Source organism: Bubalus kerabau, chromosome 14 (genome assembly GCF_029407905.1).
Source record: "Bubalus kerabau isolate K-KA32 ecotype Philippines breed swamp buffalo chromosome 14, PCC_UOA_SB_1v2, whole genome shotgun sequence".
NCBI classification, from domain to species: domain Eukaryota; kingdom Metazoa; phylum Chordata; class Mammalia; order Artiodactyla; family Bovidae; genus Bubalus; species Bubalus kerabau.
In genome coordinates, this window is record NC_073637.1 from 67925785 (window position 1) to 67953270 (window position 27486).

General features: G+C 37.2%; 1 protein-coding gene across 1 annotated transcript in view; it reads left to right on the plus strand.

Annotated features, from left to right (window-relative positions):
* STK3 (serine/threonine kinase 3) overlaps positions 1-27486 on the plus strand; it is a 302811-nt gene that overhangs the window by 170235 nt on the left and 105090 nt on the right. The window contains exon 8 of the mRNA XM_055546585.1: positions 6450-6575. Within this exon, the coding sequence (XP_055402560.1) occupies positions 6450-6575 (126 nt within the window). The remainder of the gene's footprint in view (positions 1-6449; positions 6576-27486) is intronic.

The following is a 27486-nucleotide window of genomic DNA, read 5'->3' on the forward strand; positions in this document are numbered from 1 at the left end:
TACCTTGCTGTCCCTCCCATTTATAATATAATTATCTTTAATACTTCCTCTTTATTACATTGAGGTCCATATCAGAGTGTTATATTTATTTTAACCTTTAAACAATCAAGAAAACCAGGATAAGGGATGACTGTTTTAACCTGTTTTTGTTCTCTTCAGTGTTCTTCCTCCTAATGTTCCAGAAGTTCCTTCTTTTGTTCCTTTCTTTCTGTTTAGAAGATTTCTTTTAGCCATTCGTTTAGGGTAGGCCTTTGTTAACAAATTCTCTTGATTTTCCTTCACCTGAGAACATCTTGTTTCTTCTTTATTCCTGATGGATGTTTTCACTGGCTATAGAATCCTTTCTTGGTTCAATACTTGGAAAATGTTGTGCCACGTTCTTCTGATATCCATGGTTTCTTATAAGAAATCTACAGTCATCTGAATTGTTTTACCCCTTGGTCTTTTCAAGACTTTTTTCTTTGTCTTTATTTTCAGAAGTTTAATTAAGATGTGTGTTGGTATGAATTTCTTTGGGTCTGTACTGTTCAGCTTCTTGACTCTGTGGGTTTATATCTCTTGCCAGTTTGGGGAAGTTTCCAACTATTATTTTATCGGACATTTTTCAGCCCTACCCTCTAGGACTCCATTAACACAAGTGTTAGATTTTTTTTGTTTCACTCCCACAGATTCCTGAGATTCTGTTCATTTTTATACCAGTTTAGTTTCTCTCATTCATATTGTGTAATTTCTACTGTTTCATATTCTGATTCACTGAGTCCTCTCTGTCCTCATTCTGCTATAGAGCCAGCCCATCATCAGGTTTTATTTTTGTTATATATTTTAGTTTTAATTTTTTCATTTGTTTCTTTTTTGTGTCTTCTAATTCTTTGCTGAGGCTTTCTAACGTGTCATGTGTTTACAGGCATGTTTATTGAAGGATTTTTATGACTGCTCTAAAATCCCTGCTAGATAATTCTGTTATCCATGTCATCTCGATATTGGTATCTGTTGAAGCAGTTAAGTTAATCGTTTCTTGTTTCTTATTGTGATGAGTGATTTTCATTTGAAACCTGGGCATTTTGAGTATTATATTTTGAGACGCTGGATCTTACTTAAATTCTCTGTAATGAGTGGTGTCCTCTGATAGTGCTTCAGTGGGGTAGAGGGGCACCATCATTTCTCTCAGGTAGCATTAGAAGTCCAGGCCCCGCTACGTGGTCTCTTTTGACATGTAGGGTTGGGGAGGGGCTCCTTATTACCACCAGCCAGGGTTGAGGACTCAGGTTCCCTCAGTGGCCTCTGTAGGCTGGGCAGTGATGGAAGTTCTGATTCTCCCCTTGGCGGCCTCCAATCCCCTCTAGCAGAGAGGGAGGTGGGGTTTCCTTATTACGGCCTGATAGTGCTGGAAGTCCAGGTTGTCACGAGATCTCCACCAACACTCCCCACTGGGGAAGGGAAGCACCTTTTATACTGCTGGGTGTGGATGAAGCCCCAGCTTAACATTTGGTCTTCTCGGATACTACTGCAGTGAAAGGATTGGATAGCCTCCAGAGGGTAGAAGTCTAGGTTCCCCACCCAGCCTTTGCCGCATGGGGTGGGGTCAGTGTTTTCTCTGCAGTGTTTGGTGGAGCAGAATGGTTATTGTTTAAAAGAGAGGGTAGCGTGCTGGCTAACTGTCCTTTCCTGATCCTTTCACTCAAGAGAGAGCAGGCTTTTGTAGGGGCTGTTGTAGTCTGTGCCGTGGGTGTTTCTGGGTTCCTGACTTCTTCAATAACCAGGCTGGGATAAATGAAGTAAAAGGAGAGCCCATGGAACTCACAGCTGTGTCATTGCTTTAGTGCCCCAGTCCCAAGCTGGTTTGCCACCTTCTCTCCACCTTCCAGTGTCTTCCTGTGCTTGTTTATGTATAATGTCCAGGGTTTTCACTATGCTTTGATGGAGCGGTATAGAGGAAAGGATGACTGCCCAGTCGGTCCAGAAGCAGAAGTCTCTTCTGCAGTTCACTCCTTGGAAGAAATTATTAATTTAAATTCTTTCAGTTTAGAAATTGATAACTCAGAACATGAACAAAGTTTAGCAGTTCAGATTTTAGAAGAGTAAGTCTTTAAGCAGCTTTATTTCTTAAAATACACGACCAAGAATGTGATAGGCTGATTTTGGGTAGTCTCTGTCTTCAGTCCAAGTGGTGTAAGAATTCCTGTCCTCTTACTTTGTGTTTAACTTTAGATACTTGATTTTTTTGCCACGCCACACATTTTGCAGGATCTTAGTTCCCAGACCAGGGATTGAGCCTGGGCCCCTGCCGTGAAAGCACCAAGTCCTGACCACTGGGCTGCGGCAGAAACCCTAGATACACCCAGAAACAGGGAAACTGTTGCTTTTTAGAGTTTGGTCTGTTTATCTTTTTCTTATTGATACTCTTTTTAAAACTCTTAAAGTAACTACCCTCTTGTCTGACATAAATGTTAAAGTTTTAGTTCATTTATGGTTTTTTCCCTGTGTTTCATGGCACTTGGTTGAACATATAAATATTCTCCTGTATTACCAGTTCTTTTGTATTTCCATTTTTTGACTTTTAACTTCTTAATCCATCTGTAATTTATTTTGATACTTCTGTGGTGAAGATCTAACTTAATTCAAAACCTTCCTCTCAACCCCCAAATAACAAAGCAGTAAGTATTTTTTCCTTACTGGTTGGAATTGCTGTTTTCATAATATGCCAGCTTATTTTGTACATTATATTCTATTTCCAGCCATTATATTCTGTTTTGTTGTTCTTTCCATTCTTATGCTGGTACCACATGCTTTTCTAGGCATTTAACAAAAAGATATTACTTCTGTTTATTGATTTTTCTGTTAACTCAGCCTGATTATATTATTCAGATTGCTTTAATCTTTAATTTTTAGTGTTCTATTTCTCAGTGACTAAAAAGAAATACTAATGTCTCCTCTTCTTATTTATTTAGATCTTCTTAGGTCTCTGTTTTTCTTATATATCATAATGCTATACTAATATATCAAATTTATAACTATATTTCTTTGTATTATGTCCCTTATTAATATTATATGACTCTTCCTTCACTTACCATTTTTTGTCTTCATTTCTGCTTTTTTTGATCATGTTCTTCTTGTTTTATGTTTGATATTTTGTTGCCTGTCCTTGACTTTTAACCCAAGTTCTTTTTAGTATCCCCTGCTAGAAACATAATTTGGATTTATTTTGTTAAATATATCTCATATAGAAAGCATGTATTTGAAGTTATCTTATGAACTCAGTGTCTTTTAGTACTTAACTAAGATACTGCTGTAATGGAAACTCAGCACATTTATTTGCATTGGTTTGTACAGCAACGTTTCAGTCACGTGTCATGTTTCAGTTTTGCCACCGTGTTTTCTCTGGTTTTTGTTGTTGTTCTGTTCTTTTTTATGTTGCTTTGAATTTTAAAATTTTACTACCAGCTACTTGTAAAAAGCTTTCAAATATTCTTAAAAAAGTCTGATAAAACTTTTCTTGTGATGATCAGTTCAGTTCAGTCGCTCAGTCGTGTCCGACTCTTTGCAACCCCATGAACTGCAGCACACCAGGCCTCCCCGTCCATCACCAACTCCCGGAGTTTACCCAGACTCATGTCCATTGAGTCAGTGATGCCTTCCATCAAGAATGCTCAAATATTATGGCCTTGTTCTTAAAGTACCCTTTTAACTTTATTAGCCAGTTCCTCTTTGTTGGTCAGAATCATGCCTGTAGTGATTATGTAGGGAGAAAATGAGTACAAATGAAGTAAGACATACTGAGATTTTGAGATTAGGAATTAAGCTCTGTAGACTAATGTTAGTGTAACACTGTGTGGTCAGTTCACAATGAACTGCATGAAAGTAAGTTTGCAACAGACTGGATGTGTACTTTGGCATTTCTTAAAGATAAAACTGTGGCTTGGAATTTGGCTCATAATTTTTCCTGAAAAGATAAAGCATAAATACAATTTGATATATTTTTGCCTTTGTAAAGAGGTACACTTCTACTGGTTCTCAGTTTTTGCCGTGTTGGTCTTCCTTCACTTCTGTTAATACATAGTCTCTAAATCCTTCTTAAGAGTTTTTCCATCAGATTCAGTACTTCCTCTTGATTGTGGCAGCTATTTTTTTTTAACCCAGGTTCTTAGTAATTTACACCTATTTTACAGTTTCTCCCCATCTTCATTCCTAAACTCTACTGCAAGATTGTGGTATCACATTCTTTTCCTTACACTATTCTCTCATCTGTGTAATTAAAGGGGCTGTCAGGCAAAATTCTGGTATCTCATTCTGAGCATTTATCCTTCTTGTCCCACCGTTACCTGTATCTAAACTCTTGGGACATCATTTCTGTAAGCCGTGTTTCTGTTTTGGCTCAACAGCTCTTCCTACAGTGTTTCACATCCATATCCTATCTTTCTTTGTGTGTTTGTTCGTATCGTTCATACTTTTCCTTCTCCCTGAAACAGTCTGTTTCTTCTCTGTGAGACACCTGATATTACTTCACCTACTCATTTACTTTTATATTGCTTAGTCATATAGACTGTGCTAGATCATCATGAATGTAACTTGTATGTCACACTGTAATTTTTTTTTATGCGTTTATCTTTTATTCCTTATTCTGGATAATAAGTTCTTTAAGGGTACAGAGCATATATTCAGTTATTACTAATTTTTGCAGCCTCTTTACCAGTGTTACTCAGAAATTCTGATAGCAGGACTGAGATTTCTTCCTTCTTGCTCTCCATCATCCTTTAGGACTGTCTTTGTCTGTTTCCCAACGTGGCAGAAACAGAAGAAATCACAGAAGAGTGCCCACTCTCAGTGTTCTGAGGTCCAGATCAGAGGGGTGGAACACAACGCAGACGCTGGTATTTCATTCAGCACCAGTGAAATACCGGTGTTGCATTGGTGAGAACTTAGTCCATAATCACAACCAACTGAAAGGGAGTCTGAGAGAGACAGATGTAGCTGGGCAGTCATAGGTCTAGTCCCAACTCTGTTTTGGTGAGTGACTAGGAGTCTCCACCATAGATATGTTGTAGAACTTAATTATCTGGTGATCAGTCTATAACTGCTATAAAAGAATTTATTAGTTCTTTGTCATCTATCCTAGAACTTCTGTATTCAGGTAAAATTCTTACTCTTAGTTTTCCCAAATGATACCTTCACCATTTTAAAGCCTCCTACAAATGTCAGTAAATTTCTTCTTTAGCACTAAAATTTGTTTTACCTTTAAAAATATTTTTGTGTTGTATTAATCTTTATTAAAATAACTCAGATGACTTTCATCTGACTCTTATCTATTGACGTATAATTAAGAAAATTACATTTCGAAGCTGTATTGCTGATTCAAAATACTAATTCAATGAAATACTTACGGTTTGTCTGACATCGCTCACCAATTAATTATAAATATGTTTTTTTTTAAATCCTCAAAAAAAAAAAATACAGTTATCTATTCCAAATTAAACTTTTAACCTTTCCCTCTACATTCTCTCATGTTCCCCCTTTTGAATTACAAAGTCCTCAAACACCCAGGTATTTCCTGATGATTCTATTTCTTCTTATCAGGATTGTTGCAAACTCAGATGTTTTAGCTACATCAGGATGATACAAAAAAAAAGAAGTGAAAAGTTACTTTATATATAGTATAGAAATTAAGTAGTACTTATTTTCTGAAAAATATTTTTCTTTTATTACTATTTTTTACTTTTCCCTTGGAAATGATTACATTATTAAATATATAATAAATAGAAAATATGTAAAAGAAGTAAAAAAAAATAGTTGTCTTCCTTTTGACTACTGTCTTTAGCTGTTGGCTTGTTAAGATTAATTAAAATTTGTAACAATACCAAAATCATTTTACTTTTATATGTAATATAATCACTGATCTTTGGGCTTCCCTGGTGGCTCACACAGTAAAGAATCTGCCTGCAATGCAGGAGACCTGGGTTCAATCGCTGAGTCGGAATGATTCCCCTGGAGAAGGGAATGGCAACCCACTCCAGTATTCTTGCCTGGAGAATCCCATGAACAGAGGAGCCTGGCAGGCTGCAGTCCATGGGGTTGCAGAGTCGGACGCGACTAAGTGACTAAGCACACACATACACCAAACTTTAAAAAAAATAAAATTTGGCTTTTTGACTACATAATCTATACTTCCTTTGGAAAATTGTATCTCTAACGGTGATGTATTTTTATCAACAGGGTTACATTTGTTTTTGTGTTCTGCAGTGGTTTTTTAAAAACAAGTAAACCTAAAAAGTAAAATCTTTATTTCTAAAGCAGCTGAAATATTCTCTGTTCTTAACCTATCTATTTAATTCTGGATAAAGGACCAATCATTGAAGCCTATTATCCTGGTTCACATTTATATATTGTTTTAATGTTTTTAAGATATAATTCAGAGAAGTAATTTGAATTTATACCATTGAATTTTACTTTTCTAGCACCCTTTTATTAAGAATGCAAAACCTGTATCGATTTTAAGAGACCTGATCACAGAAGCAATGGAGATCAAAGCTAAAAGACATGAAGAACAGCAGCGAGAACTGGAAGAGGAGGAAGAAAATTCGGTTCGTAATTACCCTAAAAAAATTAATCTTTTTCTTCTGAGGATTTTTTCTGTAATTTCGTTTTTTTCTTTTCTTTAAATATATCAATAGCACTTTCTATTTTATTATACAAGTGAAGTCTATTTGTTCATTAAATCTCAAAATATATTTTGTTTTTGTTAAACGTTTGCTACTCTTTTCTGGTAGCTAAGCATTAGTGACTAATGGGGAACGTAAGGTTAATATAGTAAGCTTATACAGTATCTGTTGTCTAGTTGATATTAGCTCTCTTGTTTGTTGAATAAATGTTTTCTTGAATTTGGTCAATTTGGTTGGATGGCATCACCGACTCAATGGAGATGAGTTTGAGTAGACTCTGGAAATTGGTGACAGACAGGGAGGCCTGGCGTGGTCCATGGGGGTCATAAAGAGTCGGACACAACTGAGTGACTGAACTGAACTGATGTCATATTTTCTGGAACTTGCTTTTAACTGATCATCGATGGGTTGATGCCACAGCAGAAGATGGGTTATTAGAGAAAGCAGGAGGAACATAAAAGGACCAGCTTATTCCGTTTACTTTAAATTAGTGCATCAGTGCATTTTAATAAAGTAAAAGGTTATACCTTTATATCACGTTTAATAGTGTCTACTGTTTCTGTGATTCACTAATGATTTGTTTCCTTGTTTCAAATTATGTAATTTTTTTTTTCTGGTTAGGATATAGAGATGAATACTTCTTGGGTATTCAGTTAGTCATGCATTCTAGATATAAAATTTTTGCCAATGATTTCACCATTCAAAATTTAGAAATAGCATTCTCATAAAAGTGTTGTTTCTATAAGTAATATGGGATGATGTAAAGATCTTGGTTCATGCTCTCAAAGGGTTACAGTTTCCACCCTGGGTTCCTATGTGATAATAGATACAGTTAGTTTTTTTGGTTTCTCTCTACAAATGATCAGATTTGTATATATATGTATTTTTTTGTAGTTTCAAAACATGTATTTTATTTGATCTTAAAAAGGTAAGACTGGACATGTATATATTATTTATTTTATTTTGTAGTTAAGTGAAATTAAATTAGGAGTGAAGTTATTTACCAAAGTTGACATAACTAGTGAGAAACCCAAGAATAAAACTAGGGTTTTTTTTTTTTTTTTTTTTTTTTACTTTTAGGCCTCTTCATTAAGACTTTATGCTCAGTTTTCAATCCAATATTTATTAGTACTTCTAAAAATAAACACCACTGGCTTATCAGAGTTATATACTTTTCAATAAGATTATGTTCTCTTAAAAGTCTAGTTTTTGCCTCTCTGGGGTGGTACCCAGTGGCTTTCCTTCACTTTATTTAAGCCTGTCGTGAGTTTTGGACTAAAACTGCCTAGCTGTCATTGGACTAGTGACTATTATTGCTTGGCTCTTATCTACCGGTACTTAATTATAGATTGATTTCCATTTTTTTATGAATAAGGTACCTTTGATTACCCTAGAACTTAGTGGTTTTCACTGTTTTAAAGACTTCGTTACAATCACTTCAGTTACTTTCTGCCATTTTGGTGATCTCTTTTCTTCACTATTTTTCTCTTCTTCACTGAGCTCCTGTGACATTGATCTTCTTTCAAGTTTTTTTTTTTTTAACGTGTCAGTGACCTTTCCTTATGCAGGGTCTTTGCATTTGCTATTCCCTCTGCTTGAAACACTCTTCTTCCTTAGAACTCATTGGATGACTAGCTTCTCATCTTTCAGGCCTCAGCTTTAAATATCATATACTGCCCAAACCTAGCGGCAATAATAAATACACATTTATTATTTTTTGATATCTGTAGATCATTTTTTCAGGAGTGACTTAATTGGATGACTTTACTCAGAGTCTCTTCTGAGGTTGCGGTTAAATGTTGGTCAGAGCGATAGTCATCTGAAGGCTTGACAAGGACTGCAGTTCCAAGGTAGCTCACTCGTATGACTGTTGGCAGACTGATTCAGCAACTTGCTGTGTGGGACTCTTCATAGGTCTGTTTGAGAGTCTTCACGGTCTGGCAACTGACTCCTCTTGGAGCAAGTGCTCCAAGAGAGAGAACAAAGGGGACATCTCAGTGCCTTTTATGACATAGTCTCAAGAGTTGTACTCTTGTCAATTCCACCACATTATATTTGTTAAAAGAAGCTTCTGATCATGGAGAATAGTGGAGTTTTCCCAGTAGTTTCTTTTAACAAATAAAATGAAGAAACCATTAAGTTAGCAGAAACTGACAGATCAGTCTTTTCAAAACCCTGCAATCTAATAAAAAACTTAAAACAACCAGGGGAGTGCTTAATGAAGAAGTTTAAGAATGTTAATTTTTGGTAAGAAAGTGTTACGGCATTTTTGCTTTTTTGGATGCCTGCCATCCCTGACTTTTTAGCTCAGTGGCAGCTGTGGGGACAATGGAGGTTGGGGGCAGGGAAGAGGAGTAATAACCTTATTCTCAAAAATGTGTGCTTCTCCATTTTGAACTATCCGGCAATTCCCTATGGGACTGACACAGAGGCTTGCCTTTGTTTTGGTCTCCTCAAGGTAGAGCACCTTCCTAGATGTTATCTGTTCAAAATATCTAAATCTTCTAGAGTTAATAAGCAAGTTTAGTACAAGATCAGCATATAAAAATCAGTTATATTTTTATCCACTAGCAATGAACAATGCAAAAGGGTACTTAAGAAAACAGTTGCATTTACAATAGCATCCAAGAGAATGGATAAAACAGTTATTATAATTATTATTATTTATAATGGATATAAAAAGTTATTATACAGTGAAAAATACAACACATTGCTGAAAAAAATTAAAGAATACCTAAATCACTGAAGAGATACCCCATGTTCATGAATTGGAAGACTTAATATGTATAAATGGCAGTACTTCTCAAAGTGACTCACATATTCATCCAATCTTTATGATCTGTTTTTTGCAAAAAGGAAAAGCCTATCTTCAAACTCATATGGAAAAGGGGGCCCCAAGTAGCTAAAATAATACTAAAAAAGAAGAACAAAGTTGGAGGATTCACTTTCCAATTTCAGAATATAATACAAACCTACAGTAATTAAATCAGTGTGGTACTGGCATAAGGATTGATATAAAAATCAATGGAATAGAAAGTCCAGAACAATTGAGAGTCCAGAAATAAATCATGTTATCTATGGCCAATTAACTTTCAACTAAGGTATGGAGACCATTCAGTGGCAAAAGAACAGTCTTTTTAATGGATGGTTCTGGAACAGCTGAATCAGTCAGTCAGTTCAGTTCAGTTGCTCAGTTGTGTCTGACTCTTTGCGACCCCATGAATTGCAACACGCCAGGCCTCCCTGTCCATCACCAACTCCCGGAGTTTACTCAAACTTATGTTCATTGTGGCACCCCACTCCAGTACTCTTGCCTGGAAAATCCCACGGACAGAGGAGCCTGGTAGGCTGCAGTCCATGGGGTCACTGGGAGTCGGACATGGCTGAGCAACTTCGCTTTCACTTTTCACTTTCATGCATTGGAGAAGGAAATGGCAACCCACTCCAGTGTTCTTGCCTGGAGAATCCCAGGGATGGGGGAGCCTGATGGGCTGCAGTCTATGGGGTCGCACAGAGTCGGACACGACTGAAGCGACTTAGCAGCAGCAGCAGCATGTTCATTGAGTTGATGATGCCATCCAACCATCTCATCCTCTGTCGTCCCCTTCTCCTCCTGCCTTCAGTCTGTCCCAGCATCAGGGTCTTTTCAAATGAGTCAGTTCTTCACATCAGGTGGCCAAAATATTGAAGTTTTAGCTTCAGCATCAGTCCTTCCAATGAATATTCAGGACTGATTTCCTTTAGGATGAACTGGTTGGATCTCCTTGCAGTCGAAGGGACTCTCAAGAGTCTTCTCCAACACCACAGTTCAAAAGCATCAATTCTTCAGTGCTCAGCTTTCTTATGGTCCAACTCTCACATCCATACGTGACTACTGGAAAAACCATAGCCTTGACGAGACGGACCTTTGTTGGCAAAGTAATGTCTCTGCTTTTTAATATGCTGTCTAGGTTGGTCATAACTTTCCTTCCAAGGAGTAAGCGTCTTTTAATTTCATGGCTGCAGTCACCATGTGCAGTGATTTTAGAGCCCAAAAAAATAAAGTCTGACACTGTTTCCCCATCTATTTGCCATGAAATGATGGGACCAGATGCCGTGATCTTCGTTTTCTGAATGTTGAGCTTTAAGCCAACTTTTTCACTCTCCTCTTTCATCTTTAGTTCTTCTTTGCTTTCTGCTGTAAGGGTGGTGTCATCTGCATATCTGAGGTTATTGATATTTCTCCCAGCAATCTTGATTCCAGCTTATGCTTCATCCAGCCCAGCATTTCTCATGATATACTCTGCATATAAGTTAAATATGTCTGAGGGACAGCTGAATAGCCACATGTAAAAGTGTGAAGTTGGACTCTTATCTCTTATCATATACAATGAGTTTTTAGTATAGGATCTAATTGGATGAATCAGTGTCCAAAACATAAGAGCTAAAAGTTTGTCACTTTCCATGCTGTTACTAAGTAATACTCTCTTGAGCGTGTCCGGCTTCTGCTCGCTGCCCCATTCGGAAGCCATCCTATTGTTTTAGGTATGTGTTATACAGTATAGTGCACATTCAAGGTGCGGGGTATTAGGTTTTACCGTTTGAAGGGAAGGCTTCCAAAATAATATGGATAGATTTAAAAATCGCATCAGATTTAATGTTTTTCTAGTTTTCAAATAAGCATTTATCTCTGGGACCAAGCTGATATTTTCAGATGAAACTATTATGTTATTTTTTGTTGTTTTATTGAAATTATAAGAAAAAATTGTCTTGACAGAGTCACATGCTATGAGCAGTATTCATACACTTTGCTTTATATTATGTTCTCAGGCAGTAGTTTCTATCTCGAGGTCATTTTATCACTTGTGCTCTGAATATAAATAAATATATATACATGCACAGACAAAAAAACTTATAAGAACAAGATATGCAAAGTGGATGTGGAGTCCTTCTATAGTAAAAGTATATTTCTACATTGCCATTCATCGTTACCAAATCTGAAAATCAGTAGTCTTGTCCTCTCAGGAACTCTTATTCCTATTGAAGGCTCAAAATCGTACATAGTATTTGTCTTTGTACTTTGTCTTTGTACTATTCCTGCCTTTGGGGTTCTCTTGCAAACTGGCTTAAAATTGGATTACATGTTCAGGTTTAAGTCTCATAGCTATGTGTCTCTTTAATCTTCACAGCCAAATTGTCATTAAAGTGATGTTTTATTTTTCATAAAAGTCAAGCGTAATCATAACGTTTGCATTTATTTCTGACCAAGTCAGCAGACAGTGGGACATAGGTTGTCTCTATAAATTGAAGGCATACAGGACTTTTTCTTATTCTCATTCAGATTATACTAATATATCTGTAGCATTCAAGGTGTGAGCATGCATTTTGGTAATTTATTAATTATGCAGTAAACTATGTGCCTATGTAGTTCTTAAACCCTAATTAATCATTGACCTTTAAAATACTAGTTTTAAGTTATCTTGTATGTCTTATTAAAATGTTAGATAGGAAGTTATATATAAATATTGACACCATAAAAGTCAGTGCTTGCTGATTCTAAATTAAATAACAAGGCGAACACTGCACACATGGTACACCGGATGATTATTTAAAAGCGGAATAGGTGGTATTAATAAGTTGAATTTATAAGAAAAGGCAGAGAGTGCACATTGTCAAATGGTCCTTTTTTAAACAGATTAAAAAATTGATTAGGAGTTTATAAGAATTGCTTTGTACTGGAGCTCAGGTGTTTCCCATGTCGATTGCAATGTTAATTTAAGTAGAATACAAGAAGCTGAACAGATGTCGAAGAATGTTAAGTAAAATGTTGAGCCAAAATTGGATACTTCTTGATGTTAGGTTTGCTTGAGAGTTTTTCACTTTGATGCATGTAGTAGGCCTTTTATTTTCACTTTCAGAGGTGTCATTTTATTTCATATTAATTCAGTGGTGATTCAGAGAAAAAGGTTTTGCCTATTAACTGGCTTTTGACCATGTTTTCGAGCTTCTGTCTTCAGAAAAGAGGACTTTTTGGTGATTTCTTTATGATCTAAACTCTAAACTTGTCATGCTGTGGTCCTTAATGTCTGAGGAATGCCATGTGCCCTCCAGTGTGATTTACTGACGCAGTAATTCTCAGCATGGGCATCAGGAGAAATGCAGGGTGCTTGGAAAAATCCATATGTGGTATAGCCTTCAGGTGAGCATTCTCCAGAATCCTCCATTTCCTCCCTGTGCTTAGCCGCTCAGTTGTGTCCCACTCTTGGGAACCCCACAGACTGTAGCCCGCCAGGCTCCTTTGTCCAGAGGTATTCTCCAGGCAAGAATTCTGGAGTGCATTGCCTTGCCCTCCTCCAGGGGATCTTCCCAATCCAGGGATCAAACCCAGGTCTCCCTCATTGCAGGCAGGTACTTTACCGTCTAAGACACCAGGGAAGCCCAAGGAATTTCAAATCAATCTCTCTCAAGAATCTTTTAAACTGATGATGAAATAGAATAGCATCAGAATCAGTCCAAGTCAGTCCAGAAGATTCAATTATATCAAATTGGTTAAATTATGGACTGCTTTGACTAAAATCCTGATTCTGTTCCCAATTTACTGTCATTGGCCAGGTTATTTAATGTCTCTGGTTCAATTTCACTGTCTATAAAAAGGGGATAGTGATAGATCTTGCTTCATAGAGTTGTTAGGGGGATAAAATAAAAAAAAATATGTATCTTCACACTTAGAACAACTTATCACACATAGTATGCTCAGTAGTTTAGCTTCCATTTTTATTAAAGCTACTACTTTTATCTCTACTACTGCTACTAAAATATTTTGGCCAGGCACTTTGTTATTGTTTTGTTTAGTTTTTGGTTTCTTTGCTGGTAATTATTGCTGCTGCTTGTTTTGCTACTCCAAGGGCCACAAAAATAACATCAGTTATCATGAAAAGTTCTTTAAGTATTTAAAAACAAATTTTAAATGGCCACATGTGTTTGGAAGAATTGGTAGAGATCTTTATAAACTAAGCTTAAAACCAGTAAAGAGAATTTTAAAATTTATCCTTGTTCTTTTACTTCTTGAAAAGTAAATTCATTTTATTAAGAAAACATATTTGAGATAAAATTATTGATCACAAACTGAAATTCTTTAGAACTGATTACTTGTTATCTCTCATTTTCCTCATATAACTAAAGCACAGTTCTAAAAAAAAATCCTTCTCAGTGTTTAGTTAGGACTGTGTAAGTATCATAATACATTATGATTACTTATTTTTTATTTTTGTGATTTCTGGAACTAGTAGTTGTCCCAGCTTTTCTTACTGTTGTTTGTTGCTGTTCACTTCTCTGTGTACCCATGGCTAACTTGTCAAATGCTTCGTCCCTATACTCTCTGCAGAGGTTGTAAAGACCTCTGTATGTTCAAACACAAATAATTCTTTAGCATCATACTTTTTGCTTGCCTAATTCTTTATTGAGCCCTCTATTTGCTTCTAATCTGAACAGTTACTTTCTAGAGTCTTGAATAAGCTGTCCTTTGCAGACCATTGTGGCCCTCCATTCCCTAACATCATCTTGGGAATTTCCTTTGTCTCTCTTCTGTAATGTGTCCTATGTTTCCTGAGTCTTGTCTTTTGTGTTTTACTTCCTTATTTTGATGCATCCTATCTTCCAGGAGCTTCCAGTCATTAGCAGTTTTTTCAGACCTTGTGTATCTGACCATGTCTTCATTCTTTCTTTACTGTTGGTTGATGAGGTATAAAATTCTGGATTGAAAATAATGTTCCCTTAAAACTCTGAAGGCCTTGCTCTATTTCTTCTTTTTTTATTATTGGAGTAAAATAGCTTTAAAATGTTGTATTAGTTTCTGCTGTGCAACAGCTATATGTATACATATAACCCCTAACTCTTGGACCTCCCTCCCCCATGCCTGTCCCACCCATCAGGGTCATCAGAGAGCACAGAGCTAAGTTCCCTGTACTATAAGCAGGTTCCTGCTAGCTGTTTTACATGTGGGCATGCATATGTAGCAGTCCTAACCTCCCAGTTTATCCTACCCTCTCTTTCCCGTCCTATGTCTGCTTGTCCATTGTCTAGATCTGTGTCTTTTTTCCTGCCTTGCAAATAGTTTCATCTGTATCATTTTTCTGGATTCCACATACATGTATTAGTATACAATATTTGTTTTTCTCTTTCTGACTTTACTGTGTGACAGACTCGGTCCATCCACATCTCTACAAATGACCCAATTTCATTCCTTTCTGTGGCTGAGTAATATTCCATTGTGTATGTGTACATCTTCTTTATCCATTCATCTGTCGATGGACATTTAGGTTCTCTTATTTCCTGGCTATTGTGAATAGTGCTGGAATGAATATTGGGATAGCTGGGTCTTTTTGAATTATGGTTTTCTCAGGGTACGTACCCATTAGTGGGATTGCTGGGTCATATGGTAGTTCTATTTTTAGTTTTTTAAGGAGCCTCCATACTGTTCTCCACAGTGGCTGTATCAATTTACATTCCCACCAACAGTGCAAGAGGGTTTTCTTTTCTCCACACCCACTCCAGTATTTATTGTTTATAGATTAAAAAAATTTTTTTTATTTATTTTACAGTTGCCCTGGGTCTTAGTTGTGGCATGTGGGATCTAGCTCCCTGACCAGGGATCAAACCCAGGCCCTCTGTGTTCGGAGCACAGGGTCTTATCCACTGGAGCACCAGGAAACTCCCTGTTTATAGGTTTTTTTGATGTTGACCATTCTGACTGGTATGAAGTATACCTCATTGTAGTTTTGATTTGCATTTCTCTAATAATTAGTGATACTGAACATCTTTTCATGTGTTTGTTGGCCATCTGTATTTCTTCTCTGGAGAAATGTGTATTTAGGTCTGCCCATTTTTTGATTGGATGTTTGGGTTTTTTGGTTTTTCTTTTTAGCTGCAAGAGCTGTTTTTATAATATGGAGATTAATCCTTTGTTGCTTCGTTGGCAAATATTTTCTCCCATTCTGAAGGAGAATGGGAGAAATTATTTCTTGAGTTGTCTTGTTTATGGTTTCCTTTGCTGTGCAAAAGCTTTTAAGTTTAATTCGGTCCCATATGTTTATTTTTGTTTTTATTTTCATTACTCTAGGGCCCCTCGGATAGTGCGAACTCCTCCCCTCTCCCAGCAACCCCTCAGGGATGCCGGTCACGTCCCACCTCCACTTTTCCTTTCCCTCAACGTCATACCTGGTCACATGGGGCTTCCTCCCCTCTCCTTGGGTGTCCAAAGTCCCCCACCAGTGCCTGGTGGATGCCCTACATGGGAGGAGGTGGAAACTCTGTGTCCTCCTGCTCTACCGTCTGGACTCCACCGATTGGCTATTTTGATATACTAGTTGTTTTCATTTGAGATTTTTCCCCATTCCTTTTTTCCTTATTTTGATTGTTTGAAAGATGGTCTTTTCAGCATCATGGGAAGTCTGCATTACCAAGTTTTATTTCTACATTTATTTTTAGTTTAAGAATACAGAGGGTCTGTGTTCCATGATGGCCTTTTTATTGTCTTTAGTCTCAATCTTTTGATTAGTCATTTTCCAGTTACTGGGCTGACATGACATGGAGCCATTTTGTCCCTGAGCCATTGAAAATGTAACAGTGCTTAATTTTGAAATAATATAGATCAAATTCTTTCTCTGATTTCAAAATCCTAGAGCTGTAAATTCACCATGTTGAGTTGCTGTATTATCAAAGATATTTATATTTGTATTCAGTATTAATACTTGAACCAATTGTAGATCCTGCTTTTTTCATTTTGAGTGAATGAAATGAGAGAATTTATGGGTTATACCAATATCAACTTACAGTTTTTCCAAGCTTAGTTTTCTTTTTCATAACTCAAGGTACTATATTTGGAGAAAAATTTGTGACCTAAAATTTCATCAACATTTCCAACAACTCTCCATGTGAATTTGAAAGGGAAACACTGTATGATAACTATTTCAAGACACAGTGTTTTAAGGTTTTTTAGTACTATACACCTGAGCACCAGGTAACTATTACAAACAAACTTCTTTAAATATTTTTTATTCAAGAGAGATATGGGACATGATTAGAAATAGTGCTTTATGAATTTGATTTTTATATCTATTATAGGAAAAGCTTGTCCGATGAGAATACATCTTGACAAATAGACATTTTTTGATCAATGCTGAGGTAATTGTACAGGTTTTTAAAATTAAATAAATTGCAAACAGAGATTTCTGCAGCAGGTTAATCCTGATATCAAGGTTTTTGTTCTAGTTTAAGCATTGCTAAACATGGCAAAGATCTTTTTTGGCCTTCCTGAGCATGTGATATAAATTTGGTGCGTGGGTCAGTTGTATTACGTATTAAGAAAATTATTTGTTTTCTGAATGTCAACAATGAATTTGGGAAGATATTCCCAAATCCTTAGTGTGAGTTGATTAAAAAGCATATATTTGTTCATATTTACTGTAAGTTCCTGAATTAGCTATAGAAAGTCTGCTTTTTAAAGAGTGTCTTCTAATGAAGTTGGTCTTTCTACTCAATACAACTTTCTACAAAGATGACATTTTGTTTCTACCAAGGAGCATTCACAGTAGGGTGTAAAGTAAATCTATGTGAATTATTTCTGCCATGTAAAAGTTTAAACAATCTTATCCAATAACCCTAACCCTCTTCAAAAATAAGATATGCTCCAGGGCATTCTTGTTTTAAAGCATATACATACAGAAATTTGCTAAATATTTTTAAAAATATCTTATTTGGAAAAGAGAGTCCAACAAACTTTTTGGTTAAATAATGGAATGCAGAGTTCTGTTCTAGTCAATACAAAAAATTGTATACACAAATCACTTAAAGTCTGTATATTTTAGTTCTCTCTAATGGAAAAAATGATTCCTTGGAATTTGTGATGTTTACTATAATGTAGGTGGCGCTAGTGGTAAAGAATTAGCTTGCCAGTGCAGGAGACAAGAGACACAGGTTCTATCCCTGGGTCAGGAAGATCCCTTGGAGAAGGGCATGACAACTCACTCCAGTATTCTTACCTGGAATATCCCATGGCGGAAGAACCTGGTGGGCTACAGTCCATGGGGTTGCAAAGAGTCAGACACAACTGAAGTGACTTAGCATGCATGCATTGAACAGCAAATGACTGTCACTTAATCTCTCTTTATACATGTGAACAACCTATCTACTTCTGGAGGGGAAAAAAATCCCCCAGTAATCCTTGGTTTTTACTCTGGCGAATTCATTTTTTTTTTTTTTTAATTAATTAATTTAGGCCATGTCTCTGGGCATGGTGGGATCTTAAACCCCTGACTAGGGATCGAATCCATGCCTCCTGCAGTGGAAGCATGAAATCTTAACCACTGGACCACGGGGAATTCCTTACTCTGAAAAATTGCTGATGTAATTGATATAAACTGAAGCCCAGGCATCAGAATTTTTTAAAAGTCCCTAGCTGATTCTAATGTAGACAAGAACCATTGAACTGTAGATTCTAGTGTTGGGCTTTATAGCATAAATATTTATTTAGTAAGTATTTATTTAGTATTATTTATTTACTCAAATAAAAAGGTAAAGAACTTCTTCCATTTTATTTTTTGAAGTAACTTTTAATTTTTGACACTTTTAGATTTATAGAAGAATTGTGAAAGTAGTTGTACAGAGTTCCCATATACACATATCCAGTTTCCCCTGTTATTAACATCTTATGTTAGTACACTGCATTTGTTATAATTAATGAACCAGTCTTGATAAATGTTTTCAACTAAGATCCATACACTATCCATATTTACTAAGTTTTTACCTGGTGTCGTTTTTTCTGTTACAGGACCCATCCAGGATACCACATTTCATTAACATTTAGTCACCACCCCCTGTCTCCTTAGACTCCTCTTGCTGTCACAGTTTCTCAGATTATCTGTTTTTGGTGACCTTGAGAAATTTGAGGAATTTAATTAGGTATTTTGTAGAATGTCCCTCAATTGGGATTTGTTTGATGTTTTTTTCATATGATGACACTGAGGTTATTCATTTTGGAGAGAGACTGTAGAACTAAAGGCTAGTCTTATTTATATCAAGAGCATTTAAAGAAAAACTCATTTCCTCTATTTGTAAAACTTCTGATACCAGATGTGTGGGTTTTCTACCCCAAGCAATTCTCTGGTTCACCAACTGGGTGTCTTACAGTTTAATTCATCCTGATGCCAACTACCTGGAGTTAGCACAGACCCTACAGACCCTACAGATTATGGACTCAGTCTCACCAATCCGTCTCTTCCCTCACTTCAGATGCTTCTCACAAGTGTAGGCCTCCTGTACTTGGACCAACTGGCTATAAGTCAGGGGTTCCGTAGTGCCCTCCTTAGATTCATGAATTTTCTAGAATAACTCACAGAACTCAGGAAAACACTTTACTTACTATTACAAGTATGGGATACAACTCAGGAATAGTCCAATGGAAGAGTCACCTGGGGTAATGGGGTATGAGGAAGGGTTTGTGGGGGGGTCCATACCCATTCCAGACATGTCACTCTCCTGGCACCCCAGTGTATTCACCAACCGGGAAACTCTCCAAAACACTCCTTTTAGAGGTTTTATGGAGGTTCCACGACAGAGATATGATTGATTAAAATATCGGCCATTGGTGATTAACTCAATCCCTAATTCCTTTCTCCTTCCTGGAGGTCAGGAGGGTAGACCTAAAAGTTCCAGCCCTCTAATCACATGGTTCCTCTGGCAGCCAGCCCTCATCCTCTAAGAGTGTCCGTATTAGCAAAACCCAGATATGGTGGAAAGGGGCTTATTATGAATACCAAAATGTGCTCCTCCCACACATATCACTCAGGAAATTATAAGGGTTTTAGAAGCACTGTGCCAGGAACTGGGGACAGATCGAGTCTGTGTTTCTTCTTGTATCACATTATCACAAGTGCGCTCTGTTAAGATGACTTGTCGCTGTCAGTGTTACCCACGATCACCTGGCTGACACGGTGTTTGTCAGGTCTCTGCACGATGAAATTACTCTTTCCTCCTTTCCATCCTGTACTCTTTGGAAGGACATCATAATATGGAGCCCACACTTGAGGAATGGGGAGTTCTGCTCCCCTTCTTGGAGGGCAAAGTGTCTACATAAGTTATTTGGAATTCTCCTGTATAGGAGATTTGTCTGTTCTCTCCATTTACTTATTCAGTCATATGTATCTTACTGACTCATGGTTATTTAGTTTACACTTTGAGTTATAATCCAATACTTCTGTACTATTCTCTTGTTCCAGTTGTTCCAGCTGTGGACATTGGAGCCTCCTTCTATGATTAACTCCTTTGTCCCTTTAACATAACCGCATCATTGTGGGTTTGCTTTTACTTTACTTCTTCCTTATTCTCTGACACTGTAAGATCCTCTAGACTCAGTTTGTGTATTTCCTGCCATAGCTTCTAGAATCCTAGGAGACTAATTCCTTACTAGCAAATGGTATCAGAAACTAAGATCCGGACCGTAGGTGTACTTTTTGCTGCTGTGGGAGTATTGTCCCTTTATCGACTCCTCTCAGCAGACAAACCAAGCAGGTATATATATATATGTGTGTGTATACTGTGTTTTCATACATACATATGTATATGTGTGTGCATATATATATATATCTTCATCTGTTTCTATATTAGACTAAACATGAATTCATACTGGTGTCTCTGAGTTCTAATCCGTTACCACATGGGTCGTTCTCTCTGTCTCTCCTTGCTTGTTTATACTCTGCCACAGTGGTGAGAAACCTGGTTCCCTGCACCTGTACCACCCACTTTGCCAAGTGTTTCAGTTCCTGTGTACATGTATAGTCGTTTCTGAATTGTTAAGCCATGTCCCCATGGGAACAACTTTATCAAGTAGAGCACGGTGCTTAGTACGATGCTTTTTAAGTCTTACAAACTCCACGCACTTTCAAGGTTACTTGGGTTAGCACCTTCTCTGCCCACCTTGCTCAGTGAAGTTCTTTCATACATTTGTAATGCAGTTAGATGTTTTGGTGTGTGTCACATTCTGCATTACATCCTGAGATCTTGCATACATTAAGCTTCACTCTTTATTGTATAAACATCTTACGAGTTTTGACAGATGCATGGTGTTACATATTCACCACTGCAGTACACTGAAGAATACTTTCACTGCCCCCAAATCCCTGTGCTACACCTGTTCAACTCCCCTCTACCCACCAACTGCAGCAACTCTCTGCAGTTGCTCTTCTGTTTACCATCTATAGTTCTGCCTTTTCCATGTCGTGTAATTGGAATCAAACAGTATGTAGCCTTTTCAGACTGGCTTGTCTCACTTAACGATAAGCATTTAAGATTCATCCCTTTTTAAAGTTAACCCCATTTTAATTTTTAACTAAACCGTATTCCTTTGCATGGATGTATCACAATTTGTTTTTCCATTCGTCTATTGAAGGATATCTTGGTCGTTTCTAACTTTTGGCATGATTAAAGTGGCTGTAAACATTTTCATACCGGCTTTTGTGTGGATGGAAATTTTCAGATCAGTTGGGTAACATACCTAAGGACTGTAGTTGGTAGAATATCTAGGACTGTAATTGGCAGATCCCATGGTATGTTTAGCTTTGTAAAACACTGCTGTGTCCTCTAACAGTGTTACACCATTTTTTCATGTTCACCAGCAAATGAGAGTTTTGGTTCCTGAGCATGTCCACCAGCACTTAGTATTGTCAGGTTTTGTGGGGTGTTTTGTTTTTGGCATTTTAGACATTCTAGCAAATATTTCAGTCAACATTAGTTTGAGCAAACTCCATTGAGATAGTGAAAGACAGAGAAGCCTGGCCCGCTGCAGTCCATGGGGTCACAAAGAGTTGGACCCAACTTAGCAACTGAACAACGACGACAAACCAAAGCCATGGAGGAGTACCATGAAAGAGTCTCCCTTTCCAGAGGGATCAAAGGCTGAAATGACTCCTGAAGGATAAGGAGTTTATCAGGCAAATGAGGTGACCTAAGAAGTGGTCTCAGCAGAAGCAGCAGCTGATGTTTTTCTTTAAAGACTTTTTGAGCAATCCCACTTTTGCTTAAGGTTTAATCACCAGATGCAGAAAGTCTGTTGATTCCCTAACTGCCTGAGCTCTCTCCCTTGGGGTTCAAAAAATGCATACGCTGCTTCCTGCTACAGAAAGACTTGGATGACCCATGGACACCTCAAATTAAATAGGTTCTAAATGATCTCATCTTACCCAGAAAGTTGCCCTGTAAAGAGTACTTCAGCCACAGTATGATACGAGGTGGAAAGAGAACATGATGAAGGAAAGAAACAAAGGCTCTGACTACTCTATCAAGAAGTCTGGTTATGAATAACTTGTTGTTTTTCCTTTAGTTGTTCAATGGTCAGAATATTACTAAATTTTTATACTGAGGAGAAAGGCCCTAGAAGAAAGGGATAATGTGACTGACTGAAAAGGCCTGCATAGACACGATTCTCTAGGAAATTTTGAAGAATTGGCCAAAAAAAACTCCTGGAACTATATAATAAGTGAATATAGTGAAGTCATGGATACAGAGGCAATGTAAAATATTCATTTGCTTTCTCTTTACCAGCAATAACTAACTGGAATTTGGAAATTTTGAAAAATCCTTTTAACAAAAAAAGAAATACTTAAATCTGACAAAATATGTATAGAATCTGTGTGCACTGATTTAAAAAAGCAAAGTTCTAAAAAAAACTGAGAAACATTCCATGTTCACAGATTAAAAGACTCAAAATGTGGTTAAGATATCATTTCTTCTTAATGTATAGATTCAGTTCATCCACAATAAAAATTCTAGCAAGCTAACATGTAACTGCTGAACAAAATGATTCTAAAGATCACATGGAAAGGCAAAAGGCCTAGAACAGCCAACACAATAATGAATAAGAAAAAATAGTTTGAAGACTCCAATTTACAGACGTCTGTAAAATTAAAATAATCAAGACAGTGTGGTATTAGAAAAAGAATAGACATGTATTATCAGTGATAAATCAATGAAACAGAATAGAGGGCTCAGACACAAACCCACACAAATATAATCAGCTGACTTTGGAAAGGCCACAAAGGCAACTCAGTGGAGAAAGAATAATCTCTTAAAGGGTGCTGGAACAACTTGATGCCTATATGGAGCAAAAAAAAAAAAAAAAGAACCTAGACATATACCTCAAGGCTTTCACAAAAATTAACTTGAAATAGATCATAGACCTTAATATAACATGTAAAACCAGGGAATTCTGAAAGAGGTGGGAATACCAGACCACCTGACCTTCCTCTTGAGAAATCTCTATGCAGGTTAGGAAGCAACAGTTAGAACTGGACATGGAACAATAGACTGGTTCCAAATAGGAAAAGGAGTACGTCAAGGCTGTATATTGTCACCCTGCTTATTTAACTTATATGCAGAGTACATCATGAGAAACGCGGGGCTGGAGGAAGCACAAGCCAGAATCAAGATTGCCGGGAGAAATATTAATAACCTCAGATATGCAGATGACACCACCCTTATGGCAGAAAGTGAAGAACTAAAGAGCCTCTTGAGGAAAGTGAAACAGGAGAGTGAAAAAGTTGGCTTAAAGCTCAACATTCAGAAAACTAAAATCATGGCATTCGGTCCCGTCACTTCATGGCAAATAGATGGGGAAAGAGTGGAAACAGTGGCTGACTTTAATTTTGGGGGCTCCAAAATCACTGCACATGGTGATTGCAGCCATGAAATTAAAAGACACTTACTCCTTGGAAGGAAAGTTATGACCAACCTAGACAGCATATTAAAAAGCAGGACATTACTTTGCCAACAAAGGTCCATCCAGTCAAGGCTATAGTTTTTCTAGTAGTCATGTATGGATGTGAGAGTTGGACTGTGAAGAAAGCTGAGTGATGAAGAACTGATGCTTTTGAACTGTGGTGTTGGAGAAGACTCTTGAGAGTCCCTTGGACTGCAAGGAGATCTAACCAGTGCATCCTAAAGGAGATCAGTCCTGGGTATTCATTGGAAGGACTGATGCTGAAGCTGAAACTCCAATACTTTGGCCACCTTATGCGAAGAGCTGACTCATTTGAAAAGACCCTGTTGCTGGGACAGACTGAAGGCAGGAGGAGAAGGGGACAACAGAGGATGAGATGGTTGGATGGCATCACTGACTCAATGGACATGGGTTTGGGTGGACTCCGGGAGTTGGTGATGGACAGGGAGGCCTGGAGTGCTGTGGTTCATGGGGCCGCAAAGAGTTGGACACGACTGAGCGACTGAACTGAACTGAACTGAAAACCGGAAAACTTCTGGAAGAAATCATAGGATAAAATCTATGTTACCTTTGGTTTGGTGTTGAGTTAAAACACCAAAACCAAGATCCTTGGGGAAAAAAACAAAAAACAACTGGTGATATTAAAACTAAAGCTACTGCACTGTGAAAGACACCATTAGGAAAATGGAGAGAGAGATAAGCCATAGACTGAGAAAATATTTGCAAAACACTACCTTATTTGATGGCATCACTGACTCGATGGACGTGAGTCTGAGTGAACTCTGGGAGTTGGTGATGGACAGGGAGGCCTGGCATGCTGCAATTCATGGGGTCGCAAAGAGTCGGACACGACTGAGCGACTGAACTGAACTGAACCTTATTTGAAAGGACTTGTGTCCAAAATACATGAGCTCCTTAAAAATCAACAATAAAAAAACAAGACAATTTAAACAATGGGGAAAAGTACTGAACAGACACCTTGTCAAAGATCATAAATGTCAAAAAAGCATATGAAAAGATGCCTAAAACCTTTTGTCATTAGGAATTGCAAGTTATACCAACCATGAGTTGCCACTAAATACTTGTTAGAATGTCTAAAATGGAAAAAAAAAAAAACCTGACAATACTATGTGCTGGTGAACAAGCCCGGCACCAGAAACTCGCATTCATTGTTGGTGGAAAAGCATAAATGGTGTACCACTGTTAGAGAGTTTGACAGTTTCTTACAAAGCTAAACATACCATAAGATCTACCAGTTGCTGTCCTAGGTATTTATCCAACTGATCTTGAAATTAAAATGCTCCTCTGTGCTCCCGTGGTATCCTGTGTTGAGCTCTATGCGAATGCTTAACTCACTGTATTTATATTTGTCTACTTTCTAATTTTCTCCACTAACCTGTGCGTTTCTCAAAGACAAAGACTATATCTTAGCATACTGCCTGGCACATAGTAATTGCTTACAAATACTTCAGATTTATCAAGTCAATAAATATATGTGTAAAATTCTTTGCAATGGATCTTAACTGACTTTACCCCTTATTATTTAGCATAGTGCCACAAGATTATCATCAACACCGAAAGTATCTGCATTTAAAAATAATCAGGTATGTCCTGGCACATGAAGTATTTCTGGAGCAGTGCGTAAGTCACACATGTTGTAAATATTTGTTTTGGGGGGAACTGCTTGTTTTTGTTGCCCTGACTTGACGTTTCTCTGCCCCAGAATGTCATTTGTATCAGCAGTTTCAGTAATGTAAACTGCATGCTAAAATTAGTGTTGGTATTTTGTTGTGATTCAGACAGTTTTCTTCTAAATTGTATGTTTTGGAAGCTGATTTCTTAAAGTCATTTTATAATGTTATAATTTCTGAGCTTATAAAAGAGATTTCTTTTGTTAAGTATTTATTAAAGTTTCTGATTATTGCTAAGAACTATCCTAATAGAGCAGAAAAGGAGTAGGAGAAAGAAAAGATGAGAAAAAGACATTATTTTCAAAGACAAATTAGCTCTAAGTTCTGTTTGTTCTAAGAACATAATGCAATTATAAATCTTTTTATATCAATGTAATTTAGAATGCAATGACAAAGTGATATGAGTACTTGATATTTCCTATTGTATGTTTCTGTCAATTTTGTAGAGTCAGCAAGTTTCCTGAGCTCCTGCTATTTTATGCAAGTCGTTGGGGCGATTACTCCATGTAGATATGTAGATAGATTACTGAATGTATTAATGAATATAGATATGTCTTTTGAGAAACATAAATACTGCTGATATGAAAAATAACATGGCAGTGATGATGGTATTTTAAAATATGTCAGGTTTTTAAAAAATCAGTGGCCAATAGTCTTTCTGAAAGATACTGATAGTATGTTAGTATATTTAATAACCTATTTTATAAACTTGTTTTATGTGTATAAGTCACAAATTAATGGAATTTGTTCTAGCCTTTTGTCTTTGGTGCCCTCTTGTGGATTTTTAATAAACTATTCGTAACAACAACAGTTTTTAAAGAAGTTCCTTTTATCTTAAAATACTGGATTTTATAATCTTTATATTTTGTTCATCCTTTGACGTGCTTTTGGCTGTGGGAGAAAAGAGAGAAGTCATGGTTAGAGTTGCTATTACCTTTTAATTTACTCTATGATATATCAGTATTGTGCACAGGGGATGTAAGATAATCTTGTGTTTGAAAGCTTTTAATACAATGCCAGGAACTTGTACCGTCTTGCATCAGGGAGCCTCTGAAGTCCTGCCCACACGCCTTCTCACCATTTCAGCTTGTTGTGCTGATGAACAAGTCTTTTATGACTCTTGGAGATCCTGAAAGCTTTGATATAACTTTAAAACATGCCCGTGAACATGCAAAAAGCTAGGATCCATGAAGGCAGACATTTCTGTTTGTTAAAGAGAGATACGTCAAAGGCAGCAGCTGTATAAGCTCTTGTGCTGCTGCTTTTGCAGTGAAGTAGAAGGACCACCTACTTATAGCAGCGGGAAGCAAGTTTATTCTTTGTACAGATTTCCAGATACTGTTAAGTCTTAGCAATATTTAATGGGCGAATATCAATTTATGACTTTTTCCCCCAACCTGTCAGGCACTGAAGCAGTGCTTAAGGGCAACGATTTGAAGGGGAATATTTCTGATGTTTTCTCAGTAGTTCTTAGCTCATTTGGGTTGAAGGTGGCATGGAACGAGACCAGAGTTAGCCAGATGCGCCTGCTGTGGGCTCTTGCACTTGTAACCTGGAAACAGTGGACACTGTAGATGTGCGGATAACAGAAGCGATGAATAAGTGCTAGCCTCGCCATGTTTGGGAGTGGAGTGTAAAGGGAATGCGTGCCTTGTTCGGTTGCATCAGGAGTTTTACCGTGCCCTAGTGCAGAGTGCCTTTACTTTAATAGTACACAGGACTCTTCCATGGCATGAGGCATACAAGCAACTGCACAAGAGTTCCCTTTGATTTTTGCGTTTTCTAAGTCAAGAATGATTAAAATCTATTTGGTGACGCAGGTTAGCATGTAAGCACAAGCTCTGGTTTAGTTCTGCATGGGGAGAAAAGTGAAAGATCCCTGCCACAGGTTTCCCCAATTTTATGCTCATTTCCTTGAAGCTGCGCTGCACATGCCATGCTGATTTCTTATTTGACTCTTTCACCACAAATTAGTTATTAGATTTCAGTGCCTCTGTCATGTGCCGAAGTAGGAAATTCCATTGTCTTTTTTTTTTTTGGCTTATATATAACTGGCATTATCTATTTCATTATCTGTACTCATCTATTCAAATTAGAATCTTTTACAATTTTTTCTTTAAAGTCAGTTTGGCCTCTTTGGGTCCATAATATTGTAGTTAATTTTTTTTTAATTGGAGTTTGGATGCTTTACATTGGTCTGTCAGTTTCTGCTGTACAACAGAGTAAATCAGCCATACGTTTACACATATGCCCTCTTTTTTGGATTTCCTTCCCATTTGGGTTACCACAAAGCACCAAATTGAGTTCCCTGTGCTATACAATAGGTTTTCATTAGTTATATTTTTTATACATAGTATTGCATATATGTCAATCCCAGTCTCCCAATTCATCCCAC